This window comes from Aspergillus candidus, assembly GCF_002847045.1.
Source record: "Aspergillus candidus strain CBS 102.13 unplaced genomic scaffold BDW47scaffold_61, whole genome shotgun sequence".
In the NCBI taxonomy this organism is placed as follows: Eukaryota; Fungi; Ascomycota; class Eurotiomycetes; order Eurotiales; family Aspergillaceae; genus Aspergillus; species Aspergillus candidus.
The window spans coordinates 1-17,403 of record NW_020194066.1 but is presented as its reverse complement, the minus strand read 5'-3'; the positions used below and the strand labels follow the sequence as shown (position 1 = coordinate 17,403).

General features: G+C 54.0%; 5 protein-coding genes across 5 annotated transcripts; 3 read left to right on the top strand and 2 right to left on the bottom strand.

Annotated features, from left to right (window-relative positions):
* Positions 1 to 1,451: 1,451 nt before the first annotated feature.
* Positions 1,452 to 5,624, top strand: BDW47DRAFT_76466 (GTPase-activating protein BUD2). The gene is made up of 2 exons (XM_024819797.1): positions 1,452 to 4,596; positions 4,655 to 5,624. The coding sequence occupies exons 1-2, from the start codon at positions 1,770 to 1,772 to the stop codon at positions 5,596 to 5,598; spliced, it is 3,771 nt and encodes a 1,256-aa protein (XP_024668523.1). The 5' UTR covers positions 1,452 to 1,769; the 3' UTR covers positions 5,599 to 5,624.
* A 960-nt stretch (positions 5,625 to 6,584) lies between these two features.
* Positions 6,585 to 8,398, bottom strand: BDW47DRAFT_134251 (WD domain protein; the record flags this gene model as incomplete). The annotated part of the gene is made up of 3 exons (XM_024818043.1): positions 6,585 to 6,804; positions 6,945 to 7,773; positions 7,853 to 8,398. Coding segments are annotated over 3 exons (1,595 nt in total), but the record flags the coding sequence as incomplete, so codon positions are not given.
* A 1,000-nt stretch (positions 8,399 to 9,398) lies between these two features.
* BDW47DRAFT_76431 (uncharacterized protein) lies at positions 9,399 to 10,151 on the top strand. The gene is made up of 2 exons (XM_024819796.1): positions 9,399 to 9,819; positions 10,077 to 10,151. Exon 1 carries the CDS (start codon positions 9,480 to 9,482, stop codon positions 9,777 to 9,779), a length of 300 nt encoding a protein of 99 aa, XP_024668521.1. The 5' UTR covers positions 9,399 to 9,479; the 3' UTR covers positions 9,780 to 9,819; positions 10,077 to 10,151.
* A 294-nt stretch (positions 10,152 to 10,445) lies between these two features.
* Positions 10,446 to 12,669, top strand: BDW47DRAFT_120260 (RNP domain protein; the record flags this gene model as incomplete). The annotated part of the gene is made up of 8 exons (XM_024815464.1): positions 10,446 to 10,830; positions 10,983 to 11,049; positions 11,265 to 11,358; positions 11,428 to 11,562; positions 11,644 to 11,695; positions 11,816 to 12,267; positions 12,324 to 12,477; positions 12,533 to 12,669. The coding sequence occupies 8 exons, from the start codon at positions 10,446 to 10,448 to the stop codon at positions 12,667 to 12,669; spliced, it is 1,476 nt and encodes a 491-aa protein (XP_024668520.1).
* Positions 12,670 to 14,317: 1,648 nt separating this feature from the next.
* Positions 14,318 to 17,029, bottom strand: BDW47DRAFT_134249 (SLM1 family PH domain-containing protein; the record flags this gene model as incomplete). Its single annotated transcript, XM_024818042.1, has 4 exons — positions 14,318 to 15,508; positions 15,562 to 15,899; positions 15,952 to 16,439; positions 16,498 to 17,029. 4 exons carry the CDS (start codon positions 17,027 to 17,029, stop codon positions 14,344 to 14,346), a joined length of 2,523 nt encoding a protein of 840 aa, XP_024668519.1. The 3' UTR covers positions 14,318 to 14,343.
* Between the last annotated feature and the right edge of the window lie 374 nt (positions 17,030 to 17,403).

Sequence of the window (17,403 nt, the reverse complement as noted above, 5' to 3'; positions counted from 1 at the left end):
ATCTGGCAGGTGGCTATAGTGGGTAACGGTTGAGTGGACGAATCTATAGGATTAGGGGGATCGTGCATGCAAGGTAGGGCGTACATACTACATAATAGACAAGCCACAGCTGAGATGACCTCGTCATCATGATATGGATTTTCTAGAGACTGATTCTTTTCTTCTTTCTTCTTTGTTTGTTCCATTTCTTTTCTTCTGGCTTACTATGATTATCATTCATTTATAATATATCATTTTATTTGATTTTAGATTTGGTTTTGATCGGTACTCATTTAATCTGCATTGATTTGCCCCTCTATTTCCACCTATCCATTTCCACTTATTCCTTGATTATAATTGATATATTTTATATGATTTATATGTTTTTTATAATCTATATAATTATCATTAATCTTAAAATGTCCACTCGTATATCCAGACCCTTGGTATCATCCCAGCCAACCCGCCCGAGTAGATCTTAATCCAGATTTTCTCGGGGCTGTCCCAATGCGGTAATACCTTCATCCTCAGCTTCAATGGGGATCAACAATTCAACTCCTGCCAGATTCGACCAGATAGATGTGTATCTCTATAGAGTTGTCTAAGAGTAGTACGGGGTACATCTGATGTAGTTGTCCATGCATTCGGTATGAGCCTTGAGGTGGTGATATCCATGCCTGAAGGATCAGGGGCATCGATCCATGCGGTGCAAGATGGATGATGATAGGAAGAAAGATACTCTCATCTCACCTTACTGGACCATCATTAGGGATTTTCACCCACTAGGATGACCCTCATCATTCTTTCCAGGATTTTCTGGGTCAATTTACGCTGGATTGACTGCGTTACTTTGAATATATGCCCGATCATTCCTCCTCACGGGTAATTAATTCATATCCTGGTTCTTCCCTGGTTCTTGGACCTTCTTTGGAATGTTCACTTCCCCATCTCTTCATCCTCTTATTCTTATTCCTATTCTGATTTCTATTCCTATTCCTATTCTGATTCCTATTTCCTTCCTTCTTTCTTTCTCTTGATCCACTGCCCCCATCCGTCTCGTCAAACCCGTCCACTCCCCTCCCCACCCACACACCAACCAACTTCCGAACAACCACCTCCACTACTACTACTAATCCATCCATCCATCCATCCATCTTCCCCCCTAATACCAATACTTGCGAACATTACCGTTATCCGTGGTTTCTTCTACCACCACCTTCTTCCCCCCACCCACCCACCCACCCACGTACCACCATCATCACCACAACTACTACTACCACCACCACCACCACCCACCACCACCCACCATCATCTCGACAGTCGACTCTCCTCATCAACAACGCGCCCGAATTCGACCCGAATGTGCGACTCTACCTTGCTCCCTTTCCCCGGACTCCATGCGTTCAGCTAGCAACCATCTCATTATTGGACGACTCAAGGCCCTCAATTGCTCGAGGACCGTTGTGCAGCGCATGTTGCGTATTCAACGCGCTGCAAGGTAAACCTTTCATCAATCTGTTCGACTACCATCTCTTTCTCAACCAGTTCATGCTCGTCCCTCCGTTCGTCCTTCTACCTGTTGCGTCTCTCCGTCCCAGCCTGCGTTGAGTGCGGCTACCGCCCGACCCGCCCCATCCTCGCGTTCGCGGAAACCCAAAAGAAAAAAGGAAGCAAAAAGGATAAAAAAAAAATAATAAAAAAAAAGAAGGAGGAAGAGAAGAAGAATTTTCTTCATTTTCTTTTTCTCTTTTCTTTCTTTTTTTAATAAAAATTAAAATTACACTCAGAAGATGGAGTCGGAAGGTTCAAATGGGTTCAAACGGAACTCCGTACACCAGGGGTCCTACAGTCGTCCGGTGGAACGGCGACCGAGCAAAAAGTCCTCCTCCAAGGACCGTCATGGCATGGTATACCCGGATAGCTTTAGAGACAGGGGCATCCGGACGGTGACGCCGGACTCCACCTCCGATGCGGGCCACCATTCGCATTCGCCCGTGTCGGAGGCGGAGTATCTGTCCTCAGGCGCCGCTGCGACCTCGCCCCGTGTGACCCCCCGAACCAGGCCCCTCGACCTCGAGTCTCACCATCGCGACTTTCATTCCTATTATTCCGCGGGGGACGAGGACGAGGCCGTCATGGAACCGAGGAGCCTCCGGGCGCGGTCCCAGACCACCACCCTGGATGACCAACGCAGCGAGATCTCCTCCAGCTCCTTCTTGAACCGGACGCGGAATCCCCTCGCTCCTCTCAACGCCACCGCACCCCCGTCCAAGACGCCCGACGAGCAACAAACATCGTCCATTGGATATCCGTCCGTTCTTGCATCAACGCCATCGACCCGCCAACGACCCAGTAAGTCCGCCGGGACCTCGAGTTTGCTGGCCAGTGTCTCCGCCGCCGGCCTCTCCAACAGCGATGCCTCCAAGATCCTGAAACTCATGAAGGACACCTGCGGCCGGATGCATGGGATCCTGTCGTTCCGCACCGCCAACACCACCGCCTGGACCTCCGGCTACTGCGCCATCAACGTCGCGACGGGGAGCTTGATATATCAGGCCAAAGGCGAGCCGGCGCTGGCAAAGACCCTCATTCCGGACCTCCGCGGCTGCCAGGTTCGCTCCCGCGTGGATCCCGAGCAACGCACCAACTATCTCAGCGTCTCCACCTTCACCTCCGGCCTGGGCGTCGAACTCAAACCTCACGTCAGCGAAACCTACGACTCGTGGCTGGCCGCTCTCCTGTGCTGGCAGCCCATCCGCCCCAAGGGCGTCCAGAACAAGATGACCAAGCCGCAGTCGGTCGCCATCGGCGACCGTCGCGTGGCCGAACACCGGCGGAACTCGGAGAGTACCGTCCCCAAAGAGGCGGCCATCATCAAGGTGGGCAAAATGCTGCTCTGGGACCGTCCGAGTGCGTCGGGCGCCCGACCCACCTCCGCACGCCGCGTCTCGACCTACCGACAGCAGCGGGCGCTCTCGTCCTCGTGGCTGAAGGTCAGCTGCACGTTGCAGGAGAATGGGGTCTTGAAGCTGTTCACCGAGTCCGACATTACCTTGGTGGCCTGCATCCAGCTGTCCCAGCTCTCCCGGTGCGCCATCCAGCAGTTGAACCCGTCCGTCCTCGAAGACGAATTTTGCATTGCCATCTATCCCCAGTACGCCGCCCACTCCGTGTCCGGATTGACGCGGCCCGTCTACCTCGCCCTGGAGAGCCGCGTCCTGTTCGAAGTGTGGTTTGTCCTCCTGCGCGCCTTCTCCATCCCCGAGCTCTACGGCCCCGAAAACTCGATTGAAGACCGCCCTACCCGGGCCCCGACCTCCTCCGGCGACACCGCGGTAGCATCCACCACGGACATGTTCCGCATCGAGAGGGTGCTAACCGTGGGAGTGACCGAGGCGAAAATGTACAAGACCGCGACCGACGAGCTCCCGCGCAGCCGCAAGGCGTCCCGGTCCCAAAGCCAGTCCACCACGACCTCGGCCGTCGACGACTACTACACCGAAGTCCTCCTGGACGGCGAGATCCGCGCCAAGACGGCCGTGAAGTTCCGGACGGCGAACCCCTTCTGGCGCGAGGACTTCTCCTTCAGCGATCTCCCGCCGGTCCTGTCCCAGGTCTCGATCCTGGTCAAGGCGCTCAACCCGACCCAGAAGGATTGGTCCCTGACCGCTCTGGGATCCTACGCCCTATCCCAGGACGCGAACGCCACCGGGGTCGACGACGTCGATATCTCGTTGTCCTCGCAAGATGCCACGTACGGGAGAGTCGACCTGCGGCTCGATGATCTGGAGCCCGGGGTGAAAACCGAAAAGTGGTGGCCGCTCCTGGACGAGCGGGACCAGGCCGTGGGGGAGATGCTGATGATGGTCCGCATGGAGGAGGCGGTGGTCCTCATCTCACACGAATATACGCCCATGTCCGAACTCCTGCATTCCTTCACCAACGGGCTCACCATCCAGATGGCGCAGCTCCTGTCCTCCGAATTGAATCAGCTCGCCGAAGCCCTGCTGAGCATCTTCCAGGTCTCGGGCTCGACGGTGGAGTGGATCGCAGCATTGGTGGAAGACGAGATCGACGGGCTGCACAAGGAGTCGACGGCTAACCGTCTCCGGTATACCACGCGCATCCACTCCAACGATTCCCGGGAGACCGGCCAAGAGCGGGAGGTTCTCGTGCGAGATCTGGGCCGCACGGCGACGGTTGAAGCGAATCTCCTCTTCCGGGGGAACTCCATCCTCACCAAAGCGCTCGACCTCCACATGCGCCGACTAGGCAAAGAATATCTAGAGGAAACGATCGGCGAGCGGCTCCGCGAAGTGGACGAGAGTGACCCGGAGTGCGAAGTGGACCCGTCTCGCGTCCATAAAGCGGATGATCTCGAGCGCAATTGGAGGACCCTGATCGCTCGTACCACCAGCATCTGGAAAGCCATCGCGAACTCCGCCTCTCGATGCCCTCCCGAACTCCGACTCATCTTCCGACATATCCGAGCGTGTGCAGAGGATCGGTACGGCGACTTTCTGCGAACGGTCACTTACAGTAGCGTGTCTGGGTTCCTCTTTCTGCGGTTCTTCTGTCCGGCAATTTTAAACCCGAAGCTCTTTGGATTGCTCAAGGGTAGGTCACCATCTTTCCCGCCTTCCCTTCAGATTGTACTAACTGTTGTTCACGGTAGATCATCCTCGTCCTCGCGCCCAACGTACTTTGACCCTGATCGCCAAGGCTTTGCAGGGACTGGCCAACATGACCACGTTCGGTAGCAAGGAGCCGTGGATGGAGCCGATGAACCGGTTTCTGGTCGGTAACCGGGCCGATTTCAAAACTTTCGTGGATTCGATCTGTGCGATCCCGGCCGATCGACCGACGCCGATAGTCACACCCTCGTACGCCACGCCCATCCAGATCCTCGGTCGTCTGCCTCCCACGTCCCGCGAAGGGTTCCCGAGCCTTCCATTCTTGATCGATCACGCCCGGAGCTTCTCCACTCTGATCCGATTGTGGCTTGATGTAGCACCGCACCGGCTGACCGAGCTGGAAAGTATTGATGGGTGCCTCCAGAAGTTCAATGAGCTGGCCACGCGTCTCCATCAGCGGACCAAGGAGTGCCTCAGCCGCGCCGAACAAGCGGAACGGCCCAATGGCACCCTAGAGATCAAGTGGGAGGAGCTGGTCGACTCGATGGAACGGTCCGCCACCTTTTACGACGATAGCTCGAAGCCTACCACGCCCGCCACCGAGACCGCCGTCGCCGAAACCGCCGCGGCGGGTAGTCACCGCAACTCGATCGGGTTCTTCACCTCGCGGCCTTCGCTGCCCCGGCGGTCGACGGACTGCGCCCCCGAAGCCGATGAGGATACCCCGCCCAGCTCATCGTCGGCGACCTGGGACCAGGGGCGGGTGCCGTTCTCCCTTCCGCGGTGGTCGGACACGCGAGATAGTACCGGAAGCTCGAAGAACTCGTCTACCTACTCTCTCGACTACCACGAGACGACCAAGGCGCGCCGATCCAGCCTGTCCCGCGACACGTCCAGCAAGTACCGGATCTTCGACTTTGTCCCGGCGCCATCCCGGCGCAAAGCCAAGGAGCGGGAGGCGGCACAATCACGCGAAGACTTATGAAACCCGTTCCATGCGTACCGGTGCTCAATAGCCGCCATACAGGAGACGGGTCCTACATGATGATGACGATGCATCTTTGACCGTGGATAGCGCACAAAGTTTTGTATAACAGGAGGGCGAAGGGGCATGTCAGTCCTGGCATCGCATCTTTGGTGTACATTCTTCTCTTCTCTTCCTTTCTTCTTTTCTTTCTAATTGTCCTTTGGCCCATGTGCTCATGATTGAACGCGCTTTCCTATCTATGTCACGTTCTCCCATCTTTTCTCTCTCATCTATCGTTCTCCCCCATCTATTATATCCACATTTATCTCTCCTATTTTCTCTGATCTACCTGGAAAGCATTTCTCTTGGTGTTGATACCCTGCTCTGGTTTTTCTGTTTTGCATAGAAAGCGAGAGACTCGCGCGAGCAGATGGCTGGAAAGCGTGTGATGTGGCTTTGGAAGGTTTTTCTTTTTTTCTTGATTCATCTATGGATTTATCATCTTTCTTTATTGGGTGGTGATGTCTTTTTATTCATTTATCATTCATCTATCTACTTATTTATCATGTCGTCAAGCTGTTCTCTTTTGCGTGTCTGTAAATAGTTTGCTTGATCTTTGTTTGGTTGGTTGGGTATGTTATAGATGCTATGAATCTTACCGTCCTGTCTTGAAATGGGTGGATGGATGTGGTTATACTATCTATTATATTATATTTATTATTGTTTATACCTATTATTGTTTATACCTATGATTGTTATATATGCTATCTTATTGCTACTCTGTACACGGTACTTCCGAGAGGTATACACGACGTACAAGCAGGTCTCCCTACCTGTTCCATTCCATTCATAGAGAAAGAGAACAACAACAACTAGAAACTATATATAAAAAGAACACAAAACAGAAACCGTAAACGAACAAGCATATCAAATATAAGCCGAATAAAACAAGCAAACACAAATAGAATACAGATGGTCAAAAGAGGCGGTGGGATGATGGTAAGTTACATCCACAAACAAAGCTTCCCACTCGCCGTGCCCCCCGCCACCCAATTCTTACTCCGGTGGAAGACAGCCACGGCTGGCACGGCGGTGATGCCGTCCCCGCCGAGCTGGGCTAGCTGGTCGCCAGAGCTGCTGTAGATGTCGACGAAGCGGTTCATGTTGCCGATGCAGAAGCGCTGGATGGGGGATTGCGGGTTGAGTTGCCATTGGGGGCGGAGGCTACATTATTGATTATTAGTGTTATTATATATATGTTTGGAGATGAGGGGATTGTTGGGTATGTTATGAGGGAGGTTGGTTGGTTGGAGGAGGGAGGGAAAGGAGGGAGGGAAAGGAGGGAGGGGAAAGGGGAAACATACATTGTAACCCAACGGCCTGTTTGGCAGTTATGTCGCACGACGGTATCAGGCTTGGTCTCGTCTTCGGGGAGAGCATGTCCTGCGGACCAGGATGGGAGGCCGCGGGCGGCGAAGTCGTAGATCTTGAGGGTGTCGTCGTAGGAAGAGGTAGCGACGTGGCCTGCTGCGTTGAAAGCCGCGTGCGAGACGGACAGCCGGCTGTGGTGTTCTGCGACGGGGGTCGGGTCCGAGTGCGACAGCTTGCGCAGGTCCCAGAGACGCATCGTGCGGTCGAGACTGGCCGTTGCGACGAAGTGCGGCTGCGTGGGGTGTAGCGAGAAGCCGCCAATTTTCTTCTCCGATAGTTGCCAGGTGGAGGGGGCGGTGGAGGAGGAAGAGGGGGTGCGCGTGTCGTGGCGTCCGAAGGTGCCGTCTAGGGTCGTCCAGTAGAGGGTGCTGGGGTCGTCGGCGGCCATGTCGAGGCCGGAGAGGGGGACGTCGTCTGCTGTGGATGCGGGGGCGTATTTCTCGACGGAGGTGGTCTTTTCGAGGTCCATCTCGCGGATGGAGCTGTCGTAGCTGGCTGTGTAGAGGTGGGTGGGCTTGGAGGGGTGGATGTGCATGGAGCTGATGGTGCGGGTGTGCGGTTTGAGGGTTGTTAGGACGGGGTCGGGGTCGTCGTCTTCTTCGTCGTCGTCGTCGTCGCCTTCTTGTTTCACGGGTGTGGGCTTCTCTTGGGAGGCGTCTAGGAAGCCTAGGTGGCCCATTTTGTCGCCGGCGAAGATGAGCGGTTTGGTTTCGGAGGGATGGAAGGTCATGGTGTAGATGCGTTCGGGGGTGAGCTTGATGCCTGTTCATTATCAGTATGGTTCTCTTTCTTTCTTGCTTTCTGTTTCTTCTCTCTCTTTTGTAGAATTGGGATGACTGACGCTGCGGCTCCCACGGCTCCCACAACTCCAACCCACTCATCTCCTCCCTCAACTTCCGGAGATCCTTATCCGTTGTCTTTTCGATCTCCTCGTCCCCAAAGGTCCGCTGATACGGCATAGCGACGCCCTTGGAGATGACATCCACGCCGATGAGAGCATCCCCACTCAACTTCTGGCCCGCAACGACCATCTCGTTGAAGGAGAACGCATCCGACTTGCGCAATCGCTTCTCGCGCTCCTGCTGCTGATGCGCCTCAAATGCGTCGTCCGCGCGCCGCTTAGCGACCTCACTCTCGGCAGCGATGCCCCTCAGTCGCGACGAGGTGCGCCGGGGCAGGGCGGGCTCCTCCTTTTTCACTTTGGGGGGTGCGGCCTTCTTCCGGGCGCTGCTGCTGCTACTGCCACCGGTGGATGCACGGGGTATTTTTGGAGGGAGTAGGCTGGAGGATTTGGCCCCCAGGGAGAGTTTCTTGAGGAGGGCATCGCGTTCGGCGATGTTGGCGAGACGCTGCTTTTCGAAGTCGGAGATTTCGTCGGAGCCCATTTTGGGGGATTTCCTCTGTCTTATTTCTTCTTGATTCTTTCCAGTTCCTTTCGTCTTCTTTCTTAGTATGACAGGGTGGGTGTTGGAGTGTGGATCATGGTGAGGGCGAGTGAGAGGACGGAGAAGATGGATCTCGGACGCGTGCCTGGTGCCGCGTGGTCACGTGAAGATATATCACTTCCGCCTTTATTAGTTCACCTGCTCACTATGGTACTCCGTACGGGTAGTATACTTCATTACTTGATTTGATGATTTATGGAGACGATCTCTGACTGAGTATACTTTATATATGTCATGACTGAAGGAACTGTGGGGTGATTTGAATTGAGATTGATCTGTTAGTATATGGACACTCATACCTGGGTATAGCATTCCCTTGTCGGAACTATAGTATTAGATTCATTCTTCGTGTCAACTCTATCCTGGATGATGTTTTAAGTGGTTCCTCTGGCGTGGAAATTACATCCTGATAACCCCACGTCCATGCATCCATTGAATTGGATGATCTGATTGATCAATGCATGGAATTGATACAATTCTGTTGTTTTCTTGTTGTCCTTTCCTCTTCCCCTCTTCTCTCTTCCTTCTTGCTTCTCCCTTTCTCCCCTCTCCTTTCCCTGTTTCTATCCATCGGTGTCTCTCTCCCCCGTCTTGGCTCTTTTGAATCTGTTTTATCCTGTTTGATTGTTGGTCGTGACCTCGGGAGAATCCATCCTCATTCTCCTGTCCTAATTTATTGGGAATCTTCATCTATCCATCCACCATGGGTAAGTCTATCGATTCCCTTTCTTTTTTGTTTGTTGATCTTTCTTTGGGTGATTTCCCCAATGATGATGTCAATGATTGAACTACCCCGTCAAACCCCCATAATCACTTCTGGTTCAACTCAAGGAGATCTTCCCATCTTATTGGATCCATGACTTGAAGATTTATAATCCTCTTCCTCAACCATCCCTCTTTCCATTCCTATTCTTTTCTTTCCTTCTACACCATTGGTACTATTCCTCTACACTGTCTCCCTTTTGATACTTCCATCTACTGTAAGTATGTACCTAGTCCCTTAGACTAGGTACTGCATCTCGGATGTCCACGGCAAACACCAATCAACACACCCTAATCCTCTCTGCCCAGTTGTCTCGTCTGACATTCTTCTTTTGCTTTTCTCTCTCTTCCCCGCCGTTACCCTCCTTTACCTTTTACCTTTTACCTTCTTCCTTTCTCCCCTTTCCCCTTTCCCTTTTCCCTCTGATCTTCCCCCTCCGGTTCTCTTCCTTCTCTTTCATATTCTCCTCGCTTTCCCTTCATTTCTTCTCTTCCTTCCCATTGTTGGTCTCGTCTTGCATCCTTCTATCTCTTCTCTCTCAAGTCTGGTTCTGTGGCTGACCGTCTCCGTCATCCAGCCGACGTCTATCGTCCGTATCCAGTAAGTTATCATTTTCAATTGAATTCATTTACCTTTGTTTCTTTCTGTCTTTCTTTCTTCCCACTATGCCATTCATGTCAATGTGCATGATCTCCACCGATATCAGCCTAGTCATGATTCTGACGACCGTGATGGTGATCGCACGCGCTGGAATGCCGGTCCCACTTTCCCCTCTCCATCTGCCCCGGTCGCCTGGTCCGTCCTCTTGTCTATATATATCCTTTTCCCCATATCTATTCCTTTGTTTATAGATACAGATGAATTTCATTATATGTATCATCATATAATCATCTTCATTTGTATATTTTATCATTCGATTTATATCCTCAATCACCCACCCCCTGTCAGAGGACCTGTCGGGCTGTCCCCCAGGTCCTTGTGCTGGGTGCTGGGTGCCTGAATCCGCTGCCTGGACCGTGCTTTGTCATCTTCCCTTCCCCGGTCACATGACATCCCTCCATCCTCTTCGCTTCACCAACCTCACGCCCGCTCCTCATCCATCCTCAATTGACTCCATCCATCATCCCTCGCCCTTCAGACGCGTCCATCTCGATCTCTGTTTCAATTTCTTTCCTTTTTTATCTCTATCACCCGTGTCTTTACCCCCCCTGAAGGGTCCCGTGCCGATGCCGGCCGATTACTACGATACTGACCACGCTCAGCGTGAGAGGTCTCGTTCCCCCCGACGTCGTTCGCGCAGCCCTCGTCGCAGCCGTCGCTCCTACTCGCCCCGCAGTCGCTCCCGTAGTCGCCAGGACTACCGTCGATCCGATCGCCGCTCGCGCTCGCCCTTGAGTAACGCCCCCGGCATCGCTGGTGAATCCTCCGGTTCTGTTTACGGTGGCCGCAGCAGCTACCCGCCCCCCGCCAGATCGTTCGAGGATCGTGCCGTCGCCAAAGAACAGATGATGCAGACCGTCCGCGATACCTCCCAACAAGACCGTCGCGTCTATGTGGGCAACCTTTCCTACGATGTCAAATGGCATCATCTGAAAGATTTTATGAGACAGGGTGAGCAGGGTCATATCGTGCCGGGCGTGTGATGGACTTTTTTTCTTCTTTCTTTCTTTCTTTCTGTTTTCTGTTTTCTTCGCTCTGCTGGTCTTGGAATCTCGTGACTGACCATGGATGGGGGACTCTTTTCTCCGCGATTCGAACTTTAGCTGGAGAAGTCATCTTTGCCGATGTCTTACTGCTTCCAAATGGAATGTCGAAGGTGGGCGCCAATGCGTAGTGTGGCTGGTTTTCTTGCTTGCCATTTCCTTTTTTTCTTGACCGTTCCCTTTGGTTTCTGGAACTTTTCCCCCACCCCTTTCGTTGGTTTGCTTGGACTGTTTGGGTTGACGGGTTGGGCCTGGTTGTCCGGGATATTGTAGGGATGCGGGTAAGTGATCTTTGAATCTCGCGTGCCCTGGGACCATCGCGCTGACTTGGTTGTCTCTTAGGATTGTGGAATACGCGACCAGGGATCAAGCGCAGAATGCGGTCAACTCCCTGAGTAACCAAAACCTGATGGGCCGACTCGTCTACGTTCGCGAGGTAGGTCCACGCCGTCTGGCCCGCGCTCCAGTGCGCGCGATTGGAAGCTTACCGACCCGGTTCTCTTAGGATCGTGAGCCCGAGCCGCGTTTCAGCGGAGGTCCCGCCCGTGGAGGCGGCTTCGGCGGAGGCTTCGGTGGTGCGCCCCCCGGCGGCGCGCCCGGGGGCTTCGGTGGCGGTGGCCGACAACTTTACGTGGCCAACGTTGGTCCCCCACTCCCCTCCCCTTCCCGCGATTGCCCGGGATCCCACCGGATCTAGAGGTATTAACCGTTGGCATTATAGCTTCCCTTCAACGTTGGCTGGCAAGATTTGAAGGATCTGTTCCGCCAGGCCGGTAAGTGGTCCCGGATGATGCGATTGGCATCCTCGCGCCGAGCGATCTCCCCTTCCCCCCGGTCGTCTCCGTTCCCCTCTCCCAATGGTTCTGATATTGACCTCCGTTTCTGGACAACAGCTCAGCAAGGTGCCGTGATCCGCGCCGATGTGCACACCGACGCTACGGGCCGCCCCAAGGGCTCCGGAATCGTCGCGTTCGAGTCCCCCGACGACGCGCGTAATGCTATCCAGCAGTTCAACGGCTACGACTGGCAGGGCCGCACCCTGGAGGTCCGGGAGGATCGCTTTGCCGGTGCCGGACCCGGCTTCGGCGGTGGTGGTCGTGGGGCTTTTGGCGGCGGTGGTCGCGGGGCCTTCGGCGGCGGCTTCCCCGGTCGCGGCGGCTTTGGCGGTGGTCGTGGGGCCTTTGGTGGCTTCCCCGGTCGCGGCGGCTTCGGTGCTCCTCCCCCCGGTGGCGGCTTCGGTGCGCCCGGCTTCGAGGGCGGCGGTATGGCTCCGGCGCCCCCCAACCCGTTCACGGACTTTGCGACCTCGGGTGGGGAGAAGAGCCCCGTTATCTACGTGCGGAATGTGAGTGATGGCGCCGTTGGATAGAAGGGTGGGACCGTGTGCTGACCGGATGATAGTTGCCCTGGTCCACCTGCAACGAGGACCTGGTGGACCTGTTCTCGACCATCGGCAAGGTGGATCGGGCGGAGATCCAGTACGAGCCCAACGGCCGCTCGCGTGGCACGGGTGTGGTCCAGTTCGACAGCGCCGACACGGCGGAGACCGCGATCTGTAGGTTCAAGAATATATGCCGGGGATATGGAAAGATGGCTAACCCATTTCGCAGCCAAATTCACCGGCTATCAGTACGGCGGCCGCCCCCTGGGCATCACATTCGTCAAGTACATGAACATGGTCGCGGGACCCGGGGACCCGATGGACGGGGCCGAGCCCACCGGACTCACCCAGGATCAGATCATGTAATATACCCGACGTCGTTGTCTCTTTTCTCGTGTCCTCTGTCGAAACGGCGGGGATGTCACGAAAAGCGGTCCCTGTTTTTGCTGTTTCTTTATGTTTGTTTTCCCGTCCTGGGCCCCGGATGATCTGATATTGGTGTTTTCTGTTTCGTTTTTATCTTTTTCTCGATCTGGTTTCCTCTCCCCTTCGTTTCTGGCGGCCTGATTTTTTTCGGGTTCGTGTCTCGCCCCGACGGACAGTCCAGCCGTCTGATCGATCTGTACTTCACATGGTTGGACGGACTTAATTTGATCTTTGAGTTGGAGCATGAGTGGAACATCTCAGATTGATTTGCTTTAGGCAGCAGGTTGTAGTATATCCGTATGTTCAGTCGCATGTACTCATCACCATCTCACCATCTCACCAACATTTCCGGTCTTATCCCAATATACCATCAATATTGAATGATACATACACGGGAATTGAGTGGACGGTAGAAAGAACCTGATAACTTGATACTCTGTATGATTGTGTTTATATATTCCTGAGTACTACGAAAGTACGCATACACATTTGTCCCAGACATATATGCGTATATGTCTTCAGACTACAAGAAAGAGATGTGCATCCATATTGTGTTTTTGTATCATCTGACAGATAAGTACATCAGAGGATGTAAGCTAAATCCGAGAGGTCTAGACAGATAGGTAGATATGTAAATAGATAGATAATCAATCACTATACTGTATTTCATTTCAATTCAGTTCGGAGTTCAGGAGTTCAATGTAGATAGATAGCATGGCGTTATCGTTAATCAATCAATCAGTCAATCAGCCAAAACAAACAAACAAACAAACAGCAGTAAATCAACCAACCAATCAATCAATCAAGTGGAAAAAGGGGGAAGGGGAGGGGAAAAAAAGGGGGATAGATCAATATAGTACAGATGAAGTAAAGGGAACAGATCAACGTCGGGGAAGAAATAGGAAAGAAAAGAGAAAAAAAACAAAGAAATAGGGAAAAAAAATCATAACCATCACCAAAACACCGGGGTTCGCCTTTCTTCTGTTCTTCATTGGATGGTCCCATCTCACTTCGCTCTTTGTGTGTGTCTGTCACTCACTCAACCTTTGATACTGGTTGATGGGAGGCAGACTGATTGGTTGACTGACTGACTGCCTGATTAACCCACTGACTCACGTATCAGTGTAGAGTCAAGCAATCGTCAATCAACCGCGGGAGAAATGAGACGGGAAGAAGAACCGGACGCCTGTTCAGAGTAGTAAACGGAAAAAAGAGAGAAAGAAGAAAAGAAAAGAAAAGAAAACCAATCCCAAGGGTATTCTCGCCCTCATCATATCATCCACCGTCCGTCCTCCCAAACCAACAAAACCAATCAAAAAAGAGAAGAAAAAAAAAAAAAAAAAGGCACGGGCACATAAACAATGGGGGGGGGGGGGGAGATTCCCGTCCTCACAACAGGACGAGAATCGGAAGAAGATAATGTACATACAGACATCAGCGGGACACATCAATCAATATATACAAAAGGAAGGGGTAACAAAAGAAATAACAAAAGGAAAACATCAGAATAAAAGAAAAAGAGATAGGAAAAACACGTATATACCCCTCGTTCCAGAGAGATAGATATACATATCAAAGGGTCAACCGGGTTTCTCAGGTGAGACCAAACCAAGACTAAGCTGGAATATTAGTCGGCGGATAGTGACCCGGAATCCTTAACTCCACAGCCGACACACTGCCCTTCCCAGGAGGCGGAGACTCATCATTACTGAGAGCTTTAGGGGTCGACCGTTCCCAGTCGACGGGGGTAGTGTGTGCAGAGGACGAGTCAGCGATGATGGGGGGCGAAGCGAGGAGAGCTCGCTTGCCGTCGCTGGGGTATTCGTCCATGTTCTCGTCGACGGAGGTTGGGACTGTGTTGTGCGTGTAGTGGGTGTGGTCGGTGGCGTTGGTGCTGGTTGGTGCTGTGGAGGCACTCTCGCCGCGGGTGCGCTGGGGGCCCCATGAGCGCTCGCGGGAGGTGCTTGATCTTGATGCTCCGGCTGCGCCTGACATTGCAATGGATGGTGGGCGTCTACTGTCGGAGGAGATGCGGTGTGGTGGGCTGTCGAGGCCGGAGGATGAGAGTCCTGGGATCATGGCGGAGGGTTGTGTAGTGGGATTATTAGCTGACCCGGCGAGCTGGTCGCTGTGACGGTTGTGATCCATCCAGTGGCCCGGCGGACCACCCGGTTGTTGATCGCTCACACGGCTACTGCTACCGCCGAACGGGCCGTTGTCCGTGAGCGACCCCGCCGCAGCGAGCAGATCCCTCTCGCCGCCGGAGCTCTCACCGCTGGACGGCGACAGTGGGGCCTGCAAGCTGCGGTCGATCTGCACGTCACTTGGGAAGCGGCCTCCAGGCTGACGAGGCTGGGAGGTGGGGCGCTCTTGATTCAGGACGACCGACTCTGGGGAGTACGGTGTCCGGTCAGCCTCGTCTTCGTCCATGACTCCATCACTGCTGGCAGATGTGGTCTGGCAGCTCGTGCCACTCACGGTCCGGACGTGTCGCCGCACAAACGCGTTGCGGGCCTCGCCTGTCTTGGAGATCAGGCTTTCGATGTCCTCGTACCACGCCATCATGGTGTCGTGCGATTCGGCGCGGAATACCCACGAGTGACCGCGGTGCATCGTGCCCGTTTGTCGTCCTTTCAGCATGAATTTGTGCGATGTTGAGTCGAGTTGGGAGTGTGATCCCAGTTTCTGCTCGGGGAGGTACAATGACATCACCGGGGTCTGCCATGCTACCCGATCGGCGGATTTGAATTCGTGGAGATGGGTTGGCGATAGGACATACCTAGACTAGTCAGGAGATGGGATGCAACGGGAAAGTCCAAAGGATATACATACCAGCCAGGCGTATAGCTTTTGAGGTATTTGCTTTTCCGCTCCAACATGCCTGACCGCACTTCAACGGCGGCGGGATGATCTTTGCCCGGGTAGGAGATGTTCTCCACATCTCGCAGAGGCACTCGCGGATCGACGAGTTCGTCGGTGTTCGAGATGAACCAGTTCCACTCGTGATCGTGAGGCATGGAAATCGGCCCCGAGTGCAGCTTCTCCGCGGTATCGTAGGCCTCGTCGGCCTCACGCTTGAGAATGCTGGCATACGCATTGTACGCCTTTTGGATTTCGCCGACCACGATCGATTCCAACTCTCGTCCCGAGTTCTCCAAATTCAAATACGCCTATCATTGGTTAGTCGCTGGGACCTCTCCCCTGGGAGTGACTGTGACATACCCGATGCAGGTAGTTCTCCTCCTCAATCTGCCTCTCGATCTGCTTCTCCACACCCAAGCGGACGATAAATGGATCCCCCTTCCCCGAGGTTGCGGCCGGGTCGGTGTCCACTAGACCCAGGGACTCGTGCAGGTGTCGCACCGTCTTGCGCGTCACATCCACTTCCTTGTCTACCGAGTTCCGGAAATCGCCCGAGAGACCGCGGATCTCCTTGGTCTTCTTCTGCAGGTCATTCCGCAAACCCATGAGCTGGTTGACCACCTCGTTCTCAACCTCGGCGGCCTTGTTCGCTTCCATATAGCCCTGGCGGTGGAAGTCTCGCAGGATATCGGTCGCATCGGCGAGGCCGCCGGAGTCGAGGAACGAGGGAGGGAGCGCGGCGCTGTTGAGAATGTTGGACGCCGACAGGAAGAGTTTGGATCGGGTTTCGTAGGATTTCTGGAGTTCCTTGAAGAAGAGGATGAGATCCTTGAGGATCTTGCGCCATGCTATTGCGCGTTCGTCAGTAACCGGAAGAACAACACCACCACCTGCCCGTCGACATACCTTGAAAGCGATTGGCCAACACCTCAGTCGGACTCCCGCTCGTCGGGATGGGGATGAAGAATGCGCTGTTCTGGTCCTCGGCGCCCTCGGAGTGATACTTTTCCTTATCGCCCAAGACCAGACTCCGGACACTCCCTGCGCGCATACTCTTCCGGCTCCCGCTGCGACGGATACTGCCCTTTTTGCTGAGGGACGATTTCTTCTTCAGGGTGGTGGATCGGGTCGGGGTCACGGATCGGGATTGCGGCTGCGGCTGCGACATATGCGACGCGGACCGTTGAAGAGCCGAGGGGGGTGTGTCGAAGGCGAGGGAAGCGCGGTGGCTCGCCACATCCAAATCCCTGTTAAACCGACCGGAGCTGGGCTCGCCCATACCGTTATGTGCGACGTTGTATGCGGAGGTGGTGGCGACAAAAGAGTTGGGTCGGGAGGATGAGCGGGGGGCATAGCCTCGGTGGGGGAAGGTGGAATCGGCGGGCTGTGGCAAGGCGCCATATGCATCGGGCGTGTGCGATCGTAAGGCCGTCGCCATGATTGGAGAGGAGGGGGTGGAGGGGCGAAAGGGAGGGGAAAGGCGTTGCGAAAGGCGCGCGACGATAACGAGCACGGGGGTGGAGGTACGGAGGTACGGAGGAAGCGTACAGTAAGGGTGGCAGTACCGACCAAGCCCGTGTCACCAGTCGATATCAATCAGTCGTGGAAGTTCGGTGGAGGATCAATCAATGCGGGCCGTGATAAGGGAATAAATAGAGGGCCGATGACGGTTGCTCGAGTTGTAGATATAGGGTCAAATAGGAGGTTCCAACTCATGAGTGAAAGGGAAAAGGGACCAAGTAAATAAAAATAAATCTCATAAAAAGGTGATGATGATTTAATTTTATTTCCCCTTCTTTTTTTTTTTTTTTT